At 46.9% G+C, this 20,590-nt stretch overlaps 2 protein-coding genes and 1 pseudogene across 2 annotated transcripts; 1 reads left to right on the top strand and 2 right to left on the bottom strand.

Annotated features, from left to right (window-relative positions):
* Positions 1 to 1,744: 1,744 nt before the first annotated feature.
* Positions 1,745 to 9,091, bottom strand: LOC117835687 (uncharacterized; annotated as a pseudogene).
* A 3,078-nt stretch (positions 9,092 to 12,169) lies between these two features.
* Positions 12,170 to 15,896, top strand: LOC117838418 (uncharacterized). The gene is made up of 7 exons (XM_034718441.2): positions 12,170 to 12,389; positions 12,802 to 12,964; positions 13,201 to 13,341; positions 14,013 to 14,121; positions 14,250 to 14,311; positions 15,030 to 15,133; positions 15,420 to 15,896. The coding sequence occupies exons 2-7, from the start codon at positions 12,872 to 12,874 to the stop codon at positions 15,520 to 15,522; spliced, it is 612 nt and encodes a 203-aa protein (XP_034574332.1). The 5' UTR covers positions 12,170 to 12,389; positions 12,802 to 12,871; the 3' UTR covers positions 15,523 to 15,896.
* A 488-nt stretch (positions 15,897 to 16,384) lies between these two features.
* LOC117838417 (uncharacterized) lies at positions 16,385 to 19,365 on the bottom strand. Its single transcript, XM_034718440.2, has 2 exons — positions 17,715 to 19,365; positions 16,385 to 16,660 (listed from the first exon to the last, which is right to left on the bottom strand). The coding sequence occupies exon 1, from the start codon at positions 19,296 to 19,298 to the stop codon at positions 18,096 to 18,098; it is 1,203 nt and encodes a 400-aa protein (XP_034574331.1). The 5' UTR covers positions 19,299 to 19,365; the 3' UTR covers positions 16,385 to 16,660; positions 17,715 to 18,095.
* Between the last annotated feature and the right edge of the window lie 1,225 nt (positions 19,366 to 20,590).

Genomic DNA, 20,590 nt, shown 5'->3' with positions numbered 1-20,590 from the left:
AAAAAAAATGGCAACCAAGTTATCATAAATGCATGAAAACCAAGTCATCATCACCTCAAAATGGCTCAGCCTATGAACAAGCACAAGAACCAGAGAAGGTTCCAATGTGCCTTAGCAGCAGGCAACGTCTCCTTGCCAGCAAGTAAAAGCATCAACATGGGCAATAGAAACAAACTCAAGTTAGGAAAGTCAGATAAAACTGAACAAAAACCTCAGACATAACCTATTTAGTCAGTCATCATTGGCTAAAAATGATGCATAGCTCAAATCAAGTGTAGTACTTGCCTAACAAATAGGACAGAGGCAGGAGTTGCCTCCTAGTGAAGCAGTCAGATGAACCCCTGACCGCATCACTAGGAGCTAACACCTACTAGGATCCTAAGGGGTGCGTTTGGTAGCCGGTGTGAGCATCGTCAACATCATCATCACCATCCACAGAAACAACACATCTGTAAAGCAAATCAACAAAGCAGCAGCATAAGAGACAAGTGGGTTCTTATTTAGGCTCAGCTTAGGTGCATATGCATGCGCCAAAGAGCTGTCTAATAGTGAGGCAATCAAGGCAAGGTATGCCTTGTTTGCCTCAGTATGTAGACAGTATCTTGCGGCATGCATGCTATCACCTTTACATCATCGCCACTTGAAATCACATAAGGCGTTAGAGAGGGTTGCTTGTGTTCTACTTATAGGTCATACTTGCCAAGCTCGAGTGGATGTTAATCAAGTCACCATACAACAACTTAATCAAGGTCCACCTTGAGCTTGGGGAATACAACCCAAGCTCAGAACTTGCAACCCTTTTATCATCCGCATGCATAAGTGATACATGGAAACCATAATAAAACCAACATAGAGGCCTCACCACATGGAAATCAGATGCATCACCTTTGTCTCATCGTACTTCAAACACTTGTTTTGTATCAATTGCAATCGGATTAGAAAAAATAAAAGGTCAGAAGAGGGATGTGATGGGTCTGAGCATCCCCTAAGCTCATCATCCCTAAAAATGCAAACATGATTTCACAACACCCAACATGAATGCCTAAGTACAAGTGCATCACAGGAATGAACTACTGAAATCTCCAACTGTCCATACAGACATGTGAACTCAAAAGTGGCATCGGAAGAGCAGAAAGTAAGAGTAGAATAGAGGCAATTAAGCTAAAAAGACACGAAACAAAGAACATCATGTATAAGAACTAGAAGACAGGTGCCACTTCATCATTGTCCTACCCAAGGGTAATCATCACATGCTAAAAGATAGGAAATCAATAGAAGCTACAAGGTAACAAGTTAAATAGCAAAACCTTTAGCAATAGGAACAAGGTAACAAGTTAAATAGCAAAATCATTAGCAACAAGAACATGATCACAAGTTAAATAGCAAAACCATTAACAACAGGAACATGATCAGAAGTTAAATACCAAAATAAAGAATATGAGGAACTTGTCAATATGGCAAATAAGGATGTAAAGAACAGCAGTAGAACAACAACATGTCCACATGGCAAAATACTTATGTAAAGAAAACTGACATGTAATGTAAACAGGCATACATGGCATCACATCACAAGCATCATAGGCATATAACAGTACTAGATCCACCATATTATAATACTTACTTACCATGTAGTTCCTTAGCAAATAGTTAGTACCAATGTCTTAACCTTGACATGCTGTCATAAAACTTAATTAGTAATTAGCCACCCCTATGTGAAACAAAAAACCACCACAAAAGGCCAAGTGCAAGTGAGGCTACACCATAACAGGTCAAAACTACGTATATAGAGATCTGTGCAAAATAAGGTAGTGGTCAGGGATAGACACATGCTCAACTATTTTCCCTGAGCTAGAAGGCACCAGCACCTACCACATGGTCAGTAGTAGTACTTGCCCAGCCAGGTCCTGAGCCAGAGGGTGCGGTGGCTGTCACCCATCTTGACAAATGCATTGGCCTGGGACTTGTTGTCCAGGAGATGGCTAAAAGCAACGATGAGGGCCTCCTCAGAGAAGCTAGGGGTCAGCATCACAACATTATAGAGGTCAGGGTGCACCTTCTTAGACCCAGTCTCCCTCAGTGCAGCTGCCACATTGTTCACAGCATCGGTCATGTTGGTAAGGAGAAGTACCTCCTCCTCAGACATGGCAGCCCCCTTCCTCTTGCTCCCAACGCAGGATGCAGGGGCCTTAGAACCCTCACCAGAGGCACCCAGCTTGATGACCGTCTTCTGGTCCACCTGCTGCTTAGTCGAAGTAAGGTCCACTAGCTGCTGCTTGTCCACCTTCTTCTCTGCTATCTCCACAAAACCAGAGAACACCCCTAGTGTCCTGTTGCCATGCCCCCTCCAAAGATGACCCCCATCTGCGCGTAGTGCTCAATGGGCTTGTTTAGCAGCTCAGCGTCCTTAGGACGATCCTGCAAAATAGAAAGCAAAATGAACTTGGGTCACTACTTAGCAAAATGGAAAAAATAGACAAGTACTCAAAAAACATGCAGAATGACCAAAGCACTCACCTTGCAATGGCCCAGGTAGTGCTCCTGCTCAAGAGTAATGCTGCAGGTGTAAGCATCCCAAAGAGCACCATTGAGGTCCCAGAGTTTGCACACCCTGCCCCACCTCTGCCGCCACTTACGCAGGTGGTTGTACACCTGAGTGGCAGTGACATGCTCCCCAGTCCACTCCCGCAGAGCCTTGTCCACCTTGTTCACATGCACCTCCTTGAAGCCCTTCTCAAGCCTCACACCAGTGGCGATCAGCTCACACATGTGACGCAACACAAACCCAGATGTGACAGTGATCCACCTTATAGGTGGCCAAGGTGGACCACCACCAGCAGCACCCCCGTATCCAAGACCAGCACCAGCACCAGCGCCACCCCTAGGGCCTGAGCAACAGCACCAAGAGCAGCAAACACCACCCACACCAGCAGCACCAGCACCCACACCACCAACAACACCACCCTGACCCAGTCTAGAGGCAGCACCAACAGCACCCTGGCCAGCAAGTAACTGACCAGCACTACCAAACCTAGCAGCAGCAGAACCAAAGAACACGCCCTCCTCAACCATTGGCCTAGGTATCCAATAGCACAGATGGCATTTGCGACCATTAATTATATGACACATGATAGGTTAGGTCATTGCAGCCTTTTGTGACCCCAAAGAAATAAGTAGATAGGATATAAGAAAGTAGGGAAACAACACCATTTGTTGAGTAAAACAGGAGTGAAAGCAAATATTCAGGAAAAACCATGATGTAAGAAACAACAAAAGCAGGAACAAAGCAAATATTATTGAGTACATTACTGGTCTTAGCAACATGCCGCGTTCATCACATCACTGCCACACCATGGTTCCTTACAGTTCCACTACAACACACACCACAATAGACCCTAGAGGACCCCTTGTTTTGCTACATGGCCAAAACCCACTCATCCCTCTTAACACCCCAGGCACGAGCTTCCTATGACATTGCAGCATGTGTGGGTGCAGGCTGTGAAACCTGAGGAGATGGTGAGAAATCCTCCCCTGGCACGACTTCATCTACCCCAAAATCCAAAATCCAGTTATGCAGAATGCAACAAGCAATTACAACTTTTACTTGGGAGGGATACGGATGGTAAGGCTTATTATCTAGCATGCGAAACCTTCCCTTAAGTGCCCCAAAAGCCCTCTCAACTGTGTTGAGGAGGGATGAGTGCCTAAGGTTAAACAGTTCCTTAGCATTGCTTGGATTTCTCCTATCCTCAAATTCAGACATGTGGTACCTAACAGCTCTATATGGTGGTAGGAAGCCAGGCCGCAGTGCGTAGCCAACATCGACGAGGTAAAATTTTCCTACACATGAATGCAATTAGGAGTGATCAGCAACCGCAGTATACAAGACAAAATAACAAGGTGGGCTTGCATTGTACCTTGTGGGACCCTCCACCCATCATCCCTCTTTAACCCATCAGCTAGGATCAACGCATCATGAGCTGACCCTTCCCACCTGTAACGCCCGTAAAAATCTACCAAATTAACTCACTCGTTAAAAATGCATTCCAAAATTTTTTCCGACCGTGGAACTCCGTCAAATCTCCTCCTTTCCGTCGGATCCGCCGTTCCGGTCCCGACGTCGTCGACCCTCTTTTTCCATCCCCGTACTTTTCGCCGCGTGCTCGTCAAGTCCATCACGCGTGCCGTCAAATCCCGCAATCCCCGCCGTCTTTCCTCCCTTTTCTCCCTTCTCTCTCCTTTTTCCTTCTCTTTCTTCCCCTTTTTCTTTTCCTTCTCCTTCTTCCTTCTCTTTCTTCCTCCTCCTTCTCTCTCTCTCCTTTCTTTTCCCTAGCCCCTCCTTTTTCTCTGGCGCCTGGCGCTGCCCCTGCCTGGCACGCGTGCCGAGGCGCACTGCACGCGCACGCGCGCTGGGCCGCGCCGCATCAGGCCGCGCGCACGCCCGCGCCGTCCCGCCGCGCCATGCCGCCCCGCCCGCGCCATGTCCGCCCGCCGCACGCGCCCGCCCGCGCCGCGCCGCGCCTGCTCGCGCCTTGGCGTCTAGCGATTGGCCGGGTGCGTCGCGTCGTGTTGCCGGTCGCCGCTCCTGTGCCCTCGTCGACCACGCCGCCACGCCGTCCACGAGCTTCACCATCCCGGCACGCCACCGGCCAAGGGTCCGGTCGCCATCATTGCCTCGGCCGCCGCCCCGCCCGTGCGCCGCCTATAAAAGAGGGGAGCCGAGCCCCTGCACCTCCATACCATCACCACGAGCACCTTGACCTCCTGTTGTCTCCAGGAGGAAGAAAGGGATAAAATCCCTCTCCTCGCGATCTAAACCACCAGTTTCCCCTATTCGTGAACAAGTCCTTCCACCATTCCAGAAGTAATTACAGATAGGCCCCTGCTCTCGCGGTTTAGTCCTAAACCTCATTTTAAAGCCCCTAATACTCCTTTAACCCGTCATTTCATGCGCCAAATTTCCTCCAATCGATCCCAAATTTGACCACGGCCTCCTCTCATATATTTCCGCCGAGGCATATCCAAAGTTCATGAAAATACCCTTCCTACCTATTTTCCGTTCATATTTCCTGTTCGGAGCTCAACGGGTAAAATCTTTTTCCTTTTTATTTATTGTGTGCTCGTTTGTGTGTGCCATAGATCGCGGAGTACCCGAGGAGGAGCGCGAGGAGGAGTTTGACCGCGAGCCCGAGCCCGAGGACCAGTACCGCGAGCAGGAGCTCCCGGAAGGCTTTGAGAATGGCAAGTCCAATCTCACCCTTTGATGCATATTTAATACCCAGTTTTTCAGACACAACCTATCGGCCTGTTTTATAAAACGCATATTGTTTTATCGCAAGACATGGTTGGATAGCCACCCCTTGATTGTTATGATTATTCCTTGTTGTCCTATATTTATCTCTAAATATGAGTTGCTCTGTTTAAATGATAAATACTGCTAGAATGCTTAGGAACTCATTATCCAAATTCAATCATGACTACACCTGTTTATTCAGAAAATAAATGTGTGAGTATGTTCAACTGAGGAGTTGGGCTTTTCGGGTGTAAAGAGAGGTGGTGGATGAGATGGATGGGTGTTTCTTGCGTGGAATGCCGGATTGTTGAGCTCGTACCTTAGTGGTTGAGCAGAGTTGGGAGATATCCATCTTGTCATGGCTAAGGACCGAGTTGATGTGTCATCCTGCCTAATTCCATCATCGTGCAACCACTCGACCGTTGTATGGGCAACGGCTTAGCATAAACCCCACTAGCTAAACTACTAGGCTTCAGGTGTGCTGGTGAGCAACGGGAGCCCTTGGAAAAGGACTAAGCTCTTGGTGACTTAGGTCCCGGTTTCGACCCCGTGGATGGGTTGCTAACCCCTTGGGTGCTTCCGTGTTGACTAGTCAGTGTTGGCTAAGGTGGGTAATGGCTTCGTTAGGATCCGTACCATCACTAAGGTGATTGTGATGCGGTACCCTACTTGTGGGAAAAGTGTACCACCTCTGCAGAGTTAAAACCTATCCGGGTAGCCGTGTCCACGGCATTGGATGAGTTACGGCTCGGTCACACAACTCGCTTTTGGGAGATGGTTGGTTTTTACGGTGCGTGTGTTGGATTTTGGAAGTGTCCGGCAGTTGTGCCGTGCGCTATGACGGACGGGGAGTCCGGTAGTGATAAAACTCGGATCCTTTGTGTAGGATCAACCCCACTTGATATATCGTTTATTAAAGAAAATGCTTTATGAAAATCCTTTGAAATGAAACCTTGCATATGTCAAAAATCTAGCTTTATTGCAAATAAACCTTAACCATATCCTTATTGAATCCTATGCATATTCTTGTTGTATCCCCCTCCGTGGATGGGGTTGGACTTGTTGAGTACTTTTGTACTCACCCTTGTGTTGTTGCTTCAGAGGAAGATCCGGACTTCGTCGCCGAGGACTTCGAGTAGAAGGTTGCGTCCGCACCCAACGCTGCCTGCGGTGTTGGCCCTTTTGCAGGATGCTTCCGCTGACGCATAGTTCCGATTGCAGTCCGGAGTCCGACTGGACTGCAACTTGGATTTGTATTGTTATCGCTTTAGTCTTGCTTTGGGTGTGGCTTGCCCGCCCGCTCCTTCGGGAGTTGTACGGTTTCTGAACTATCTGTTGAATAAATGTGTTATCAGCCTCCTGGGACTGATAATTGGATCACATTTAGTCTCTACTCATGTGGGGACGCTTCACCACCCAGCAAAGACATAGGTGAACCGCATGTCGAAATCGACAGCTGCTAGCACATTCTGTGTTGGGCTCTGCTTACGGCCTCTAAATGCAGCCTGCATCTTAAATGGAACCCTAGCTAGAATGTGGGTTCCATCAATAGCTCCAATGCAATCCTAGGATAGTTATGATGTATGCATCAGTGTACCATGAAGGTAGCAAACAAAAAGAATTTTAGGACACTACAAACAATCCCAAGTACCTTGAAGTATGTGTTCCGTCTCTAGTTCCCAAGAATTTTAGGGTGTGTGCCACCTTCTGGGACCCTGATCATCTCACCCCTCAGCTCCCCAATAGCATAAAGAACCTGCACGAAGTATCTCTTGACAGACTCTATGGACCTCCTAAAGGTGTGATGAACCACCCGAAACCTTTGGTTATGTCCCACAATGTGAAGAAACACGGCTACCTGCTCCTCAACACTAGTGTGTATGTTGTCCTCTAGAAGGTGCCTTTCCCTAAACAGGTTTACCAAGGGGCTTTATGCATCCTTAGCATGCTTACAGACTCAACCTTTGTGCAGTTATAAATTTTATTTAGGTTTGCCTGCCTCTCAGCATCCACCACAGCCCTAGGGACCCAAACAGTGCACTCGTCCTCATCTGAATCACACGTTGTCGGTGTTTAAACCCGGCAACCTACCGAGGGGGGTGCCCAAGGTAGTGTTTTGGTTAATGAGGCTTGTGGAGATCAGGAACTCGAAGGTAAACGCAGACACACAATTTAGACAGGTTTGGGCCGCTAGATTGCGTAATACCCTACGTCTTGCGTGTTGGTTGGATTGAATTGCGTTGGAGGGGGTCCACGCCTCGCCTTATAATTCCGGGGGCAGGGTTACAGGTCAGTCGATTTATAAGAATTCTAGTCGGATTCGACTAGATGAGTTCTACCCCTATTGCTAAGAGTACTTTTCCTAATTCTCGACTAGTTCCTATCTTTCCATGTAGACTACGGCGTCCTGCATCATGGTCTCCATGTCAAATGCATATGGGTGTCCAACCTCATATTCAGGACTATCCAAACCTTCTGGTGGGCCTATAGATGTATGTACGACATACATGGACCTCCTAAACCTAGAGTACAGGAATGCAAGGCATACAACAACAAGAGTAGCAGCTTGAGAAGCCATCCTGGCACGGTACTCGTGCAAATCCATCTACAATGTTGCATTAAAAGGAACAAATTTTAGAACTAACAGTACAGTAATGGAACGTAAGACTTCCTATGGTGTGGTAGCTTACAATAGGATGCGCAGTACAGAGATCATAGCCACGGCTGCTACAAAATTAGCCTCCCAGTGGTCCTCCTCAACATCATCGACCAAAATAGAAACCCTTCATCTAATTGAACATACAGCACAGGGATCATAGCTAGGATGGCTAGTGAAACTAGAGCCATCCAGAGGCTCGTCCACAACATCAATGCCATGCACACAAACTCCAAATCCAGTTCAACAGATCAATCAGGGACCATAGCCTCGGCTGCTACTCCAAATAGCCTTCCAGAGGCTCATCTTGAACAACATCCAACAGTTCAAATTGAACTTAGGCAAAAATGATCATCACCACGGCTGCTACCAAAAGGTAGCCTCCCAGAGGCTCATAGCACATAACATAACTAGAAATATGCATAATTTTATGACAATAAATCCACATCCACGCATTGTCTACATGGGACATGTTAACAGTGAATTAAACTCTGACATGTCGAACAACAGGTGCAACAGATCATGAATAAGTTAATGTAGCCACTACAAATATCAAGAAACTGACATATCTACGAGCACACATGCTTATCCAATGCGGATACCCAACTAAGCGCGAAAGGAAACCCCAACATGAGGTTACCCCAAGAACCCAAGGCAAGAAGCGTGTGGATTTCACACAAATTAACTAGAACAGGTAGAATAAAAGTACCAATAGATCATAAAGAAGTGAAAATAACAACAAAGCATGATAGTTGTACACAAAGGCATGGATATCCAGCGAGGATACCCTATTAATCGCGCAAGAAAACCCTAGGATAAAGTACAACTTCCATGGAACCCTACCCACAGCAGATCTATTGCATTTCCATGAAATAAAACTCAACAGATCAAAGCAAAGTACCAAAGATCTGTCATAGGAGCCCACATCCCATCGCATAAAAGAGGAAATTACAACCTATGGACATGAGGAGAGGAGGTCCAGGACATACCTGCGCAAAGACGAAGATGATCGTCGTGGGGAAGAGGAGGAAGTAGCGTGTGCGGGTGGAGGACCCGAGGGAGGACTCGAACAGTAAGAACACGAGGCAGATATGTTCGGTGGAGAGGAAGAAGTAGGTCACGCTGGGGATAAAGATGTTGATCATGTGGCCGGGGACGAAGAGGTAGCAGATCTGCTCGGTGACGAAGATGAAGGACGGATTCAGTGTTTGCTGCTAACGGAGACCTAACGCTCGCCGGTGAAGATGTACCCACGCTCATCGATAATGAAGACCCCGCACCCGTCAGTGACGGCGACCACAGACACCTCCGGATTGGGCGCCCCGCCACCAACCGCGCCGTCACCTTCGCCTTTGCCCTAACTCGCCGGGTAGAGAGGAGAGGAGAGGAGGGGTCGAGTGGGAACGAGAGACAGAGGAGAGCGGAGGAGTCGCGAGTGGAGGCGGCGCGTCTGGGGGAGGAGAGGGAGGCAGCCGGGAACCCCCGCTATTATACCGACGAGAGGTAACCCTAGCCGGCCCAAAAACTAATGCAAAGGCCCGCTCGGTCTCCCACCTTCCCTCTGCGTACATGAAAAGGCGCCCGCGCGAGCCTGCACCGTGTGAAACGACCGAAATTAGCGTTCCACACGGTGCAGCCTGGCGGACCTGGCCCATGACCCCCTCCAATCTACCAAACAAGGCCGGTTGTATCCCATGAGCCTGGCAGAAGGCCCGTGCAACCTACCAAATGCCTTCTGAGGGCTTGCGAGTATATCATCCACAAGGTCAGGCTAATATTCGGTCAAAGCTAGTGTACTCTCTACATTAAAATAAAGAGCACTCAGGATCTCTCTTGTCTGTTAAAAACAAGGAATAGGAAATAAACAACCCCAAAAGACCCCTGTGAAAGCAGAAATCAGCACTCTTGAGTCTTCTTGGCAGGTGTCGGAGCATGTTCGGGCCTCATATAAGCCACTTGCTATTTGAGGATGATAGCACCTTTCTTTTCTTAATGTGATTGCAAGGGTGTTGAGAAATCTTTAGTTTTCTTCGGTTCTTATTATCCTGATGATGCTGCAATAAGCAGAGTTACACTGCTACTCCCTCTAAAGCCTTCAAGTTTCTGCCAGAAACAGTGTGGAAATGAAAGGAAAGAGGTTCCCCTACAAGGTTACGGTTCAATAGATTCCGACATTTATTTATGAGCTACTTTGAGATTCTGACTACAACATAAAGAGAGAGTAAATTTATTACAGATGCCTAGTCGGGGTTGGCCAAGAAAATTAAAAAAAAAGCACCAGCGTTCTTTGGATTGCCTTTCCTCACCGAAATTCGTTGGCGGGACTTCGAAATTCTCCCACTCTTTAACCAAGTTATGCTAGCAAGATATGGATGGCGCCTTCTAACAAAACCGAATTCTTTGTATGCTAAAGTCATACTTCATAAAGGGTTGATATTTCCTAGCTTTTGAATTTTGACATGCAAGCTGTGCGAGATCAGCTTCATGTACATGTACATGTCATTCTTTAATTGTGGTGTTGTTACTTCCCTACCCCCACAAGCTACATAAGGGAGGAGATGGTAGAGAGAGGACCTGGTGCTCCCGCATCGTCCAGTGCTCCTATGCTCCCAACCGATGTGCATTGTTGGATGCACATCGGACGGTGCAGCTCGGGAGCAGTTGAAGATGCGTTTTTTGCATTTTGACCCTCATATTTTTTTGGAAATCATACCCGCTGTCCAATAGCACCCTTGAAATGCACCATCTGATGTGCATCCATCGTCTGGGAGCACGGGAGCACTAGACGGTGCAGGAGCATCAAATCTTTTCTCGAAGATGGTAAGCTCATACGGTGGACTATTTTTTTAAAAAAATTGACATATGGTGGCTCTAGCTAGAAGGGGGAAAGGGCACATGCCCCCTCACCCCTCACTTTTATGTGATAACCATTTTACTTGGCTTAAACTGCCTTCTAGGTAAGCAAGTTTTGAAGCCATACGATGCTCAAACCAATAGATGTGTAAGTAATGCATCATCACAACTAGAGAATCAATCTTTAGTTGCGGTTTCGACACTAGTACTGCTATGTCAGTACTAAGGGGGGCAGTACTAAACTTTTTTCATCCAAAAAATAAAGAAAAAAATTGTTGAACAGTTGGGAGGCTCACACACGCGCGCAACGTCGCAAGCCACAAGTCATGCGTTATGCGCGGTGCGTGGGATTCAAACCCACGACCTCAAGCCTCGTGCGAGCCTTCCTTACCATCTCACCCACACAGCATATGTGATAGAGTTAGATATGCTTTTCTTTTTTGAAGTAACCCGTGGAGAGACACCACCCGGTACTAAAGGGACCCGGTACTAAAAGGTTTCTGGGCTACTAAAAATTTAGACCCGGTACTAATATTATCATTAGTACCGGGTCAAAATGTGACCGGTAGGATGAAAGGTCGTTTTGCATGTTGTGGTTTAATATTAGTACCGGGTCAAAATTTGACTGGTAGGATGAAAGGTCGTTTTGCATATTGTGGTTTAAGATTTAAGGAAAAAGGAGCAAGAACTACCTGGAGGCAATGAGCTTGCGTAAAATCATTTACAGGCAGAGGTAAGCTCATTTGTACCCGCACATGTTGACATGCACTACAACATCTTTGTTTTATCTCAATCAAACTGACTTTTACACGGCGTCTCGTCCACCCCATTCATGATCAGCACGCTTAATTCGTTTGCCATCGAAATTGTCAAGCATGGTTATCATCATGTGAAACTCAAGATCAACTTTGATACTTGATAGGATACACCAACTAGATGGCTAGGAGAGCTCAGACTTTGACTAGCGCATGTAGCTAGATTCCATACACGAAATCGTATCTCGGTGCGCGTGCGCGTCTGCAAAGTCTTTGCCTTCCCGGCGCTAGCGGCCAGAGTAGCGGGTCAACCACACTGTCGCTACGAGCAGAGTACTCTCCCGTCTTCTTCCCCGTTCCGTAGCGCGGGAAGCCGCCACCACCAACCGACACGATCGCTTCACTGACCGACGGGACCTCTCCGCCGCACCGTTCATTCGGGCCCACCGGTCATGTTCCCACTGGTCCCCCGAGTGGGTGCCACTCGTCCGCCGCGACGCCTCCAAAGTCCGAGCAGCACCTCTCGGTAGCCGGTACGTGGGGGACCACGCCCGCCGGGGCCCCACCGCCACTGGCAGTACAGGCGAAGAAACACTTCCCCCATCGGGGCCCCACTTGTCTGTGGCGCGGAGCGAGCGTGCTCCAGTCAACAGGCCCCAGCCGGCCCAGCGGTGGGGTGGGGAGGGAGTGCCGCGACTCCTAACTCCGGTGGGCGCGCTCCCACCGCCGGGCGGCTCAAAACCAGGCGGAGCGCCTCACGCGCTCAGTCGAGACGGCGGGGTGACTTCGCCGGAACCAGCCCGGTCGCGTAGCCAGGCCGTCTTCCGGCTCTCCGGTGAGCGATCCAGATCTCCACCGCTCTCTCCTCTCTGGTCCCGCCAATGGTTCAGTTATCTCGAGTGTTTTTTTGTTTTGGTTCTGTTTATCGATCGGTGGGTTGAACCGTTGAGGATTGGGCTCCCATGGTTCCGCTATTCTGATTGGATTCCGAAGCCACCATGCTCCATAGCCGGAATGGTGCTCGTGTGTTGCAGTTTGTGGCTTCTCACCCCTTCCGGCAATTCGAGGGTTCGTTGGGTTTTGTGACTTAAGAATCGGGGAAGGAAGTGTGTCCACGATACATTATTCCGTGCATAGTGCAAATGTCGATGACGCCGTGGCCCTGTACTGTGAGGATGGCTTAGTTTTGTGTCTGGTAATTTGGGCTGATTGAAGAAAATGTCTGTAACGGTGTGATTGTTTTTCAGGACGTGCCTTGCTGGTCAGATATCGCCGGATAAGCCGGCAGTTCATTGAGAGGACCACCGGGCTAGAGCAATGTTCTCCTTGTTCTATGGCCTATGGAAGTATGTGTTTACCAAGGACGAGTTCCGTGTTCTTATTCTTGGTGTCGATAAGGCTGGCAAGACGGTAATTGCTCTCAGTCTTTAATTTCTCATAACAAGCATTTAATACTTCCCTGTGCAATCATGGTTCACAATGTCGATTTTACTCAAACTTATCAACTATATATCAGTTCCTATTCTGCTTATCGTGATGTTCTATGTAAGCTACATTGCATTGCAAACACTTTACCTTTGATTGAAAATGCAATGTCTAGATTCCTTTACCTATGTATTGACATGTTTCTGGAACTGGTGATGTAGACTTTGCTGGAGAAGTTGAAATCCATATATCTGAAGGGGGAAGGACTTCCACCAGATCGTGTCGTTCCCACTGTTGGACTTAACATTGGCCGCATTGAAGATGCGAATGCAAAACTTGTTTTCTGGGATCTGGGTGGTCAGGTAAGATTACTGGTGCATCATATGGAATCAATTTTCTTATTAAGCTCTCTGTTGCCGCAATGCCCTCTATTGTGGTTCATAATTGAATGTTGCCAAGCCAATCAAGTTAGCATCATGAATATACATTTTGCATGTTATTATCTCAAGTTTTTAATATCTGGGGAATGCATTTTATATTAAAGAACTAGGATATGGTAGCTTTGATTAGTAATCTAGCATGTTTGCTGTTCTCGGCAAAAATAGAAATTAGTTATATTGAATCGCACTGAAAATTTCATTATCAAATTATTTTACATTGAAAGTGGATCTTTGTCGTGAACTGAAAATAAAGAGATGCTCTGTTGGCTCACTTACATTCAGAATGTATGGATGGTTTTCACGTCTTATATCATGTGCTATATTTGTATTTTGCTAATTTGCCTGATAAAGGAGGAAATTATGGGAGAAACATGAGATACATCCTATATTGGAGTTATATGTTATGTCGACATATATTCGACACAGTTGTTAGGAATGGAATGGGGTGACTGTTAGAAAAGAATCACCTTTTCTTTGTTATAGGAAATGAAATTAATCTAAATTAAGCTAACTTCACCCTATACGTCACCACATGCCAGTACTATAAGATTCCATGCTCAAGTTCAGTTTCTGACACACTACCTGCTTGGCAGGTTGGCCTACGCACAATCTGGGAGAAATATTATGAAGAGGCTCATGCCATAATGTTTGTTATCGATGCTGCTACTGCATCGTCATTTGAAGATGCCAAATCTGCTCTGGGTAAGTTAATTCTTTTATCCTTTTATTTGTGAACTACCGGTTTATTGCTGAATGCTGATGCATTGCCTATTCTGGTAAGCGAAAAAAGAACTCATTCTAGAGAATCTAACCTAAATTTCTTACTTCAGAGAAGGTTATTCGCCATGAGCATCTGAGAGGGGCACCGCTCTTGATAGTTGCAAACAAACAGGTGACATGTTTACTTCCACTTTCCTGCAATGTCTTGAAGCATAACCTTTCTTTATGCTATAGTTTGTGCCACAAGGCATGTATAGTTAAGGTTAAAATATTCAATGCTTACAAGTTACAACAAAGTTGGCACTGTTGTCAATATGACATTCTTGTCAAGTGTACATGCTCTGAGGCACATGAACCTAAATTCTTATATATATTGCAAAGAGATTACACATCGTTGTGAGATTGAATACCAAATGCTTTGGCCTACTAATATACAGACGTGCCACATTATGCAGTCAAATACATTTTCATATTCAATTAAAACGAGAAAAAAGAGAGTTATACTTCCTCTTTTTTTTATGGTCCAATGTATAATTTGACCACTTATTTCAGAAATATGTTCTGAAAAAAAAACGTGTGAGATCTTTGGAGTTTGAACAAAAAAATTGTGACATCTTTTTAGCAACCATGTTAAATGCATATCAGTATCCCTCTACTTTGGAATCGAGGGAATGGTAAGGATTCTCAAAGCATGTTGAAGTGTTAAGAACCAAACAACGTGTAACAATGAACACTATTCAATTAAAAAATGCCCGAAAACATCACACGGCAATCTGTAATTAGATGGTCAGTGTTTCGTAAAACTGGATCCTCATCCTTCTAGCAAATTGTTTACTTATTATTTGCCTCTGTTCTCATGTTTTGATGTGCTTCTGAATTTCTTTCATCAGGATTTACCTGGGGTCATCAATGATGAAGAATTGGCTAAATTTCTGAATTTTAAAGAGCTGGATGATAGGCCATATATGTTTCAGGCTGTATCCGCCTATGATGGGTGAGCACACAAACTACATTGATTCCTGTGAAAGTTCAACTCAACAAATGAAATTTTAAAGAATTGTTACATTTAGTCATGGATGCAAAAAATTTACACATTTCTCATGGAATAGCTACTTTGAGGGCCATGCTTAAGCTTACTCGTACTTAGGGTTGAAAATTATTGCTAATTACAATTTACTACTCAAATTGATAAGCTTTTGACATGACACATTGATTACTGGGTGCAGTCTTTTACAGGTCTGTTATATCGTTGTAATGTGGCAGTGATGCTTTTCTTGCAGGAGGGGGATCAAATCTGGCATAGACTGGCTAGTGGAACAAATGGAAAAAAGTAAACGCACAGAGACACTGCGGGCTCGTGCTGGTGTAGCTGGATCAATTTAGAATGTTTGTATGCGTCATCAAATGATTTTGTTAAAGAACAAAGCATTTGATGCGAAGGCTTCTGTTGCATCACAGCAGCAGTCATTTCCGGCATTTCGTGATTACAAGGACCATTGTTCCGGACGACCCAGAGTGCTGCAAGAAATATTTCGGTAGTTAACTCCTTATGATGTGGTATGGTGAAGGCGATTCGTTTGGTCTTTAATGAGTTGGCATTCTTCTGTACCTAAAGATGGTGAGCATACATGTCTGTATGATGCTTTTCGTATTAGGTTAGCATCAGTCTAGAGGATCAAATGAGCCATGTTCTTATGTCATGTTCGTTGTACATGATAAACACTGGAAAGGAAGAGCAAAGAAAGAATTACATGTCACTTATGTGGAAGTAATTTCCGTGCATAGCTTTTCGACTTATAGTGAATTCAGTTTCATTTGTGTTAGACTTCGAATTACTGCATCAAGAACTTTGGAGGTGCGAATTGGAATATCATGCCCAGAGATTGTAATAGGTAATCTCGTAAACTTTGAACAATAAATGACATAAAAATGGGCTATTACTTACAAATGTCTATGCTTAACAACAACGATAAACGTGATGATTTATTCTTAACGTCAACAATTTACAAATGCTAATATAGAAAAAATGGGCTATTACTTCCAGTCAAGAAGCTTTTCAGGAAACCACACCTGCACTCTGAAGCTTAAATCACATTCTGTAACGAGGGGACCTCACATTCTCAGATCATGAAAAAGCCAATGGCTCCCATTCAGCGAGTAAGAGTGAGCTAATAAAGAGTCACTGGTATGGATCCCCAATGCTGCCCTGCAAGTTTCTTTTGACCTTAAACATTTAACATAAGCATTGAGCAGTTGAAATCATCACTGGGGCCTGAAATTGCTGACACCATAACAACTACAGTTAACATTTCTTGGCAAACTTATGGCAGAGTTTTGCATAGGTTTCTCTCCCATACATGGGGACAACAAGCCTAACAAATTGATAAAAATAGAGCAAGGAATTTGTCTTCAGGTTAGGGCTGCTGATATTCCCCCTAAGCTGGGCCAAAGACGCTTTGCTTCCTTCAAAGCATGGCATGGACAACTTGCTCCTGGTTGCAAAAGAAAACAGTTTCTCTACCTGAAAAAACCACAAAGACTTAGTCCAGTTTCACAGAGGTTTTGGGGGGACAATAATTAAAATACAGGCAATATATTATAGAACAAGCCAAGGAAAAACAACCTCTAGTTCAATTCTGGAACACACTTTTCAAGAACAGGTTCAGGGCAAAGTAAACTGCATAACAGAACGCATACACTGGTAAATAAGTCTACTCCCGGATGAAGTCATTGTTTTGTTCCTTCTTATCAGTGGAAAATAGTGACAAGGAAATGAACTATGGCCTTCTGCATTCATATGGATACACTGCCATGATGACATGGGTACAGCAGAAATATTTCAAGCTCTTCTATGCTAAGCACCCAAGTCCATTTCTCTTCCATGCTATCACTAAGATTCTCTAGAACAAGTTCTGCATGTGTGTTTCAAAGTTTAGATGTCCAGGAAAGCTGAGTACTTGCATTTAGCACACAGTCTGCTATAATATTAACCCATTTCTCATGGTTGAGTACTGTCAAAATGGTACTAACATAAAGGGCAGCAGGTTGCATTATTCTCAAGGCCCTTTTTGCTTCAATACAATTTTTCATCTAGCTAATAGACTCAACCAGAAATTGTCTTCGTCCCCTGTCACCTACGCTCTTAAATATATGACGTCTAGGACAAGATGATTAGTGTAAAATGAACTAATCAACTTGTCCTAGACATCATATATTTCAGAACGGAGGGTGTATCAAGCAATAATTTGAGAACTCATATTTAACAGATAATAGACCATTTACCTTACATGTAGACATAAATGAACTCTAAATAGAAATTAAACAATGTATCCTAACAACAGCACTATGAATGTTGTTGACAGAAACCAACGGAAAATGGAATAGATCTCATTAGTTAACACACGGACTCCTAAGAAGACTAACTAAATGATAACAGTATCAATTATCAACTTCACACGATAGAATCATGCAATGATCAGTACCAAATCAATAATACTTATCATAATTACTAAGACTTGTGCATTTGTAACCAAGAAAGTTTTCTGTACTCAGAAAGCAGAACATAATTCACTTACTTGCTCTCAGCAACTTTTCGTATCACTGTGCCAGGATGAAACCAAAAGTGGCATAAGAAGAATAACCAGTCCAACCACACCTCCATGAAGCATTATTTCCATCAGGTATCAGCAGAAACTCCGCAATTTTGTCTGCCAAGGCAAAGAGCATGTATCTCCAACTAATGGAGATACCACAAAGTTGCCTGGTCCAACACAACCTCCAGCTAAGTAACTACAGGTACAATGGAGACTACAAGTCTACAACTACTACATAACATAATAGGGGATGTAATGATTACAGCAAAATGAACACTTGAACAGCAAGGATCAGCCCCAGAGACATCTGCTTCGACCTGGTTAATTATACAATACTTCTCTAGCTCCAACAAACCATGGCGGTTAAAGCATCCTCCCAAGATTGTCCACCCTCAAGAAGGGCAAGTTGTGCAAATTGCCCAATATATCCTCTGTTGCATCAACATCAATATGGAAGTTGCTCATATCTTCAACCCCGCCAGCACCACTAGCATTCACCCTGCCACTGCCATCTGTGGCCTGCGCCGCCTCATTTATGTTAATCCCCCTCCCCTCCTCAGCCCGTCCATCTCCACCGTCTTCATCCCCAGCCCACCCTTCCTGTCCAAGCATGGTCGAATCAATGCCACTCTCCACACCACCACCAAAAGAGCGTCTCCTGAGCCCCGCTCCGACCTTCTTGCGAGCGGTGGTCTTCTTGATCCTACCTCTAGAGGAGCCACCACGAGCACTGCCAGTCTGTGGCTGCCTACCACCACGGTTCCCTTGGCTCCTACCACCACTACCTTCGCCACTGGGAGCTGTGTTCCATGGGAACATCTTGTAGAATGGCTTCCAGTTGCCACCCATGTCAGCCGCATTGGGAAATCCAAGGGGGAAGAACCCCCAGGCGCATTGGTACATTTCAGTGCCCGGCACAATAGTCGGCGCGGTCGGGATCTCGGCGGCCACGAACCCGCGGCGGCACCCCTCGTTGGGGCACTTGAGGGCGCGCCCGACCAGGTCGCGCGGGTACTGGTGCACGTAGCAGCAGAATGGGCAAGCCGTCCAGAACTCAGGGGTGGGAGGGGCGGCAGCGGCCGCGGCGGCAGGCTGGGAGGAGAAGGTACCAGTTGCTTGATTGGCGGAAGGCGGGGGGCGGCGGGACGGATCGGAGAGGATGGCGTAGGCGTCGTTGACGAGGCGGAGCGCCACCTCGGCTCCCGGGTGCGGGTTGCGCGGGGCGAGGAGGAGCGCGAGGCGGCGGAAGGCGCGGGAGACGGCGGCCTGGTCGGGGCCGGCCCCGGGCGGGAGCTGCAGGACGGCGAGCGGGTCGGGCTGGCCCGAGGGGAGGGCCGACTGGGAGGCGAGGAGGACGTCGGCGACGGCGAGGAGCTCGTCGGCGCCCGGGAGGAGCGGGTCGGACTCGACGGCCCGCTCCGCGAAGCGCTTGCAGCCGACGAGGTCGCGCGCGGCGAGGAGCTTCTCCGCGATCTCCAGCCAGCGCTCCGCCTGCGCGCGGCCCTCGCCGGGGCCTGCCGCGCCGCCGCCGCCGCCGCCGCCGCTCCCGCCGACGGAGAAGTCCATGGCGTTTGGTGGGGGTAATGGGTGGGGGCGGACCGGCGGAGGCTGCTGGTTTTGGTCTGAGGAGGGAGAGAGAACCTGGCCTTTATGGTGTGGGAGGATTACCGAGCGTTACTCGAATTAATTACTCGTCAATTTTAGGGAATCGCGTTTCATTAGTTTCCTCTGTATCCAGATAGATACCAGATCGTTGCTAGTAGTGTGATACTACTACAGTGACAAGTCAACATCCAGGTCAGCTAGGTCAGTCGCTCTGGGTACGAATGCTTCTGGGGAGGGAGAAGCTAAAATCCATCACCTGAGGTAAATAAGGTTTGATTTTGATTTCCGAATGTTTCTAGCTAGCGCCCGTTTAGATCCACCAGCTCCACCAGCTAAATTTTAGCTTGCTGTGGATCCAAATAGGACTTAGCTATTTAGCTAGCTAAAAATTTCTAGTTGAATCCAACTAAAGTGATAAAGGACCAAATTGCCCCTCTACCTTCCTCGGGAAAAGTATTTAAAGTGGGGGTGAGGGATAGTATAAACAAATATCTTTTCAACTACCATTTAGCTAGAGGATTCAAACACCCCCAGCTAAAGTTTAGCTAGCTAAAAGAAAACTCCTAAACTTTAGTTAGCTAAACTTTAGTTGGGTGATCCAAACAAGGTCTAAATTTATGGCTACAAAATTGTCCTCGGATGCTCAATCTATGTGTTGGGGGGAATATTAACGACTTCCTTATACTCCGTAAACGACGATCATAAGGGTCCGGGCCTACCTCCAGCAACAGTAACCTCCGTCAACTTGGCCTGATCCCCGGGTCAAGGGGTCGGACGCACCTGACCCCCCGAGGCCGCTCCTCATCCCAGCCGAGAGAGTTCCGCCTCACTCGACCCCCAGGCGAGAGGGGTCAAACGCGCCCAACCCCTCGCGGCAGGTCTCCGTCTCGCCCGACCCCGGGCGCAACGGGTCGGACGCGCCCGACCCCTCGTCGCAAGGCTCCGCATCGCCCGACCTCGGGCGCAAAGGGTCGGACGGATCCGGACCCACAAGACAGAGCTGCGCCTCGCCCTAGGACGTGCGCGGACCCGTAGACGAGGGCGCAGATCTTGTGGGTCCCCACCGATCTTGCCATAAATGCAACCGACTGGGACGCCCCCGCCCGGAATCCGGCTCTGACACGCAGAAAGGCGCCCGCGCTCCTCGACGTGACCCGCCAAAGTTTTCGGACGGTACACTGTAGCCACGACCGCACGGGGCTACAGCTGCACCGTCCTAACTCTCCCCTGTGACATTCGTCATAGGGCACTCA

Source organism: Setaria viridis, chromosome 9 (genome assembly GCF_005286985.2).
Source record: "Setaria viridis chromosome 9, Setaria_viridis_v4.0, whole genome shotgun sequence".
Classification (NCBI taxonomy): Eukaryota; Viridiplantae; Streptophyta; class Magnoliopsida; order Poales; family Poaceae; genus Setaria; species Setaria viridis.
Note: the sequence above shows the minus strand (reverse complement) of the source record. Positions and strands in the feature narration are given on the sequence as shown.

Coding starts and splice junctions, on each gene's coding strand:
- LOC117838417 (XM_034718440.2), bottom strand. CDS start 19,298: ATGGACTTCTCCGTCGGCGGGAGCGGCGGCGGCGGCGGCGGCGGCGCG.
- LOC117838418 (XM_034718441.2), top strand. CDS start 12,872: ATGTTCTCCTTGTTCTATGGCCTATGGAAGTATGTGTTTACCAAGGAC. Junction 12,965..13,200: donor TCGATAAGGCTGGCAAGACG/GTAATTGCTCTC, acceptor CTGGTGATGTAG/ACTTTGCTGGAGAAGTTGAA. Junction 13,342..14,012: donor TCTGGGATCTGGGTGGTCAG/GTAAGATTACTG, acceptor CCTGCTTGGCAG/GTTGGCCTACGCACAATCTG.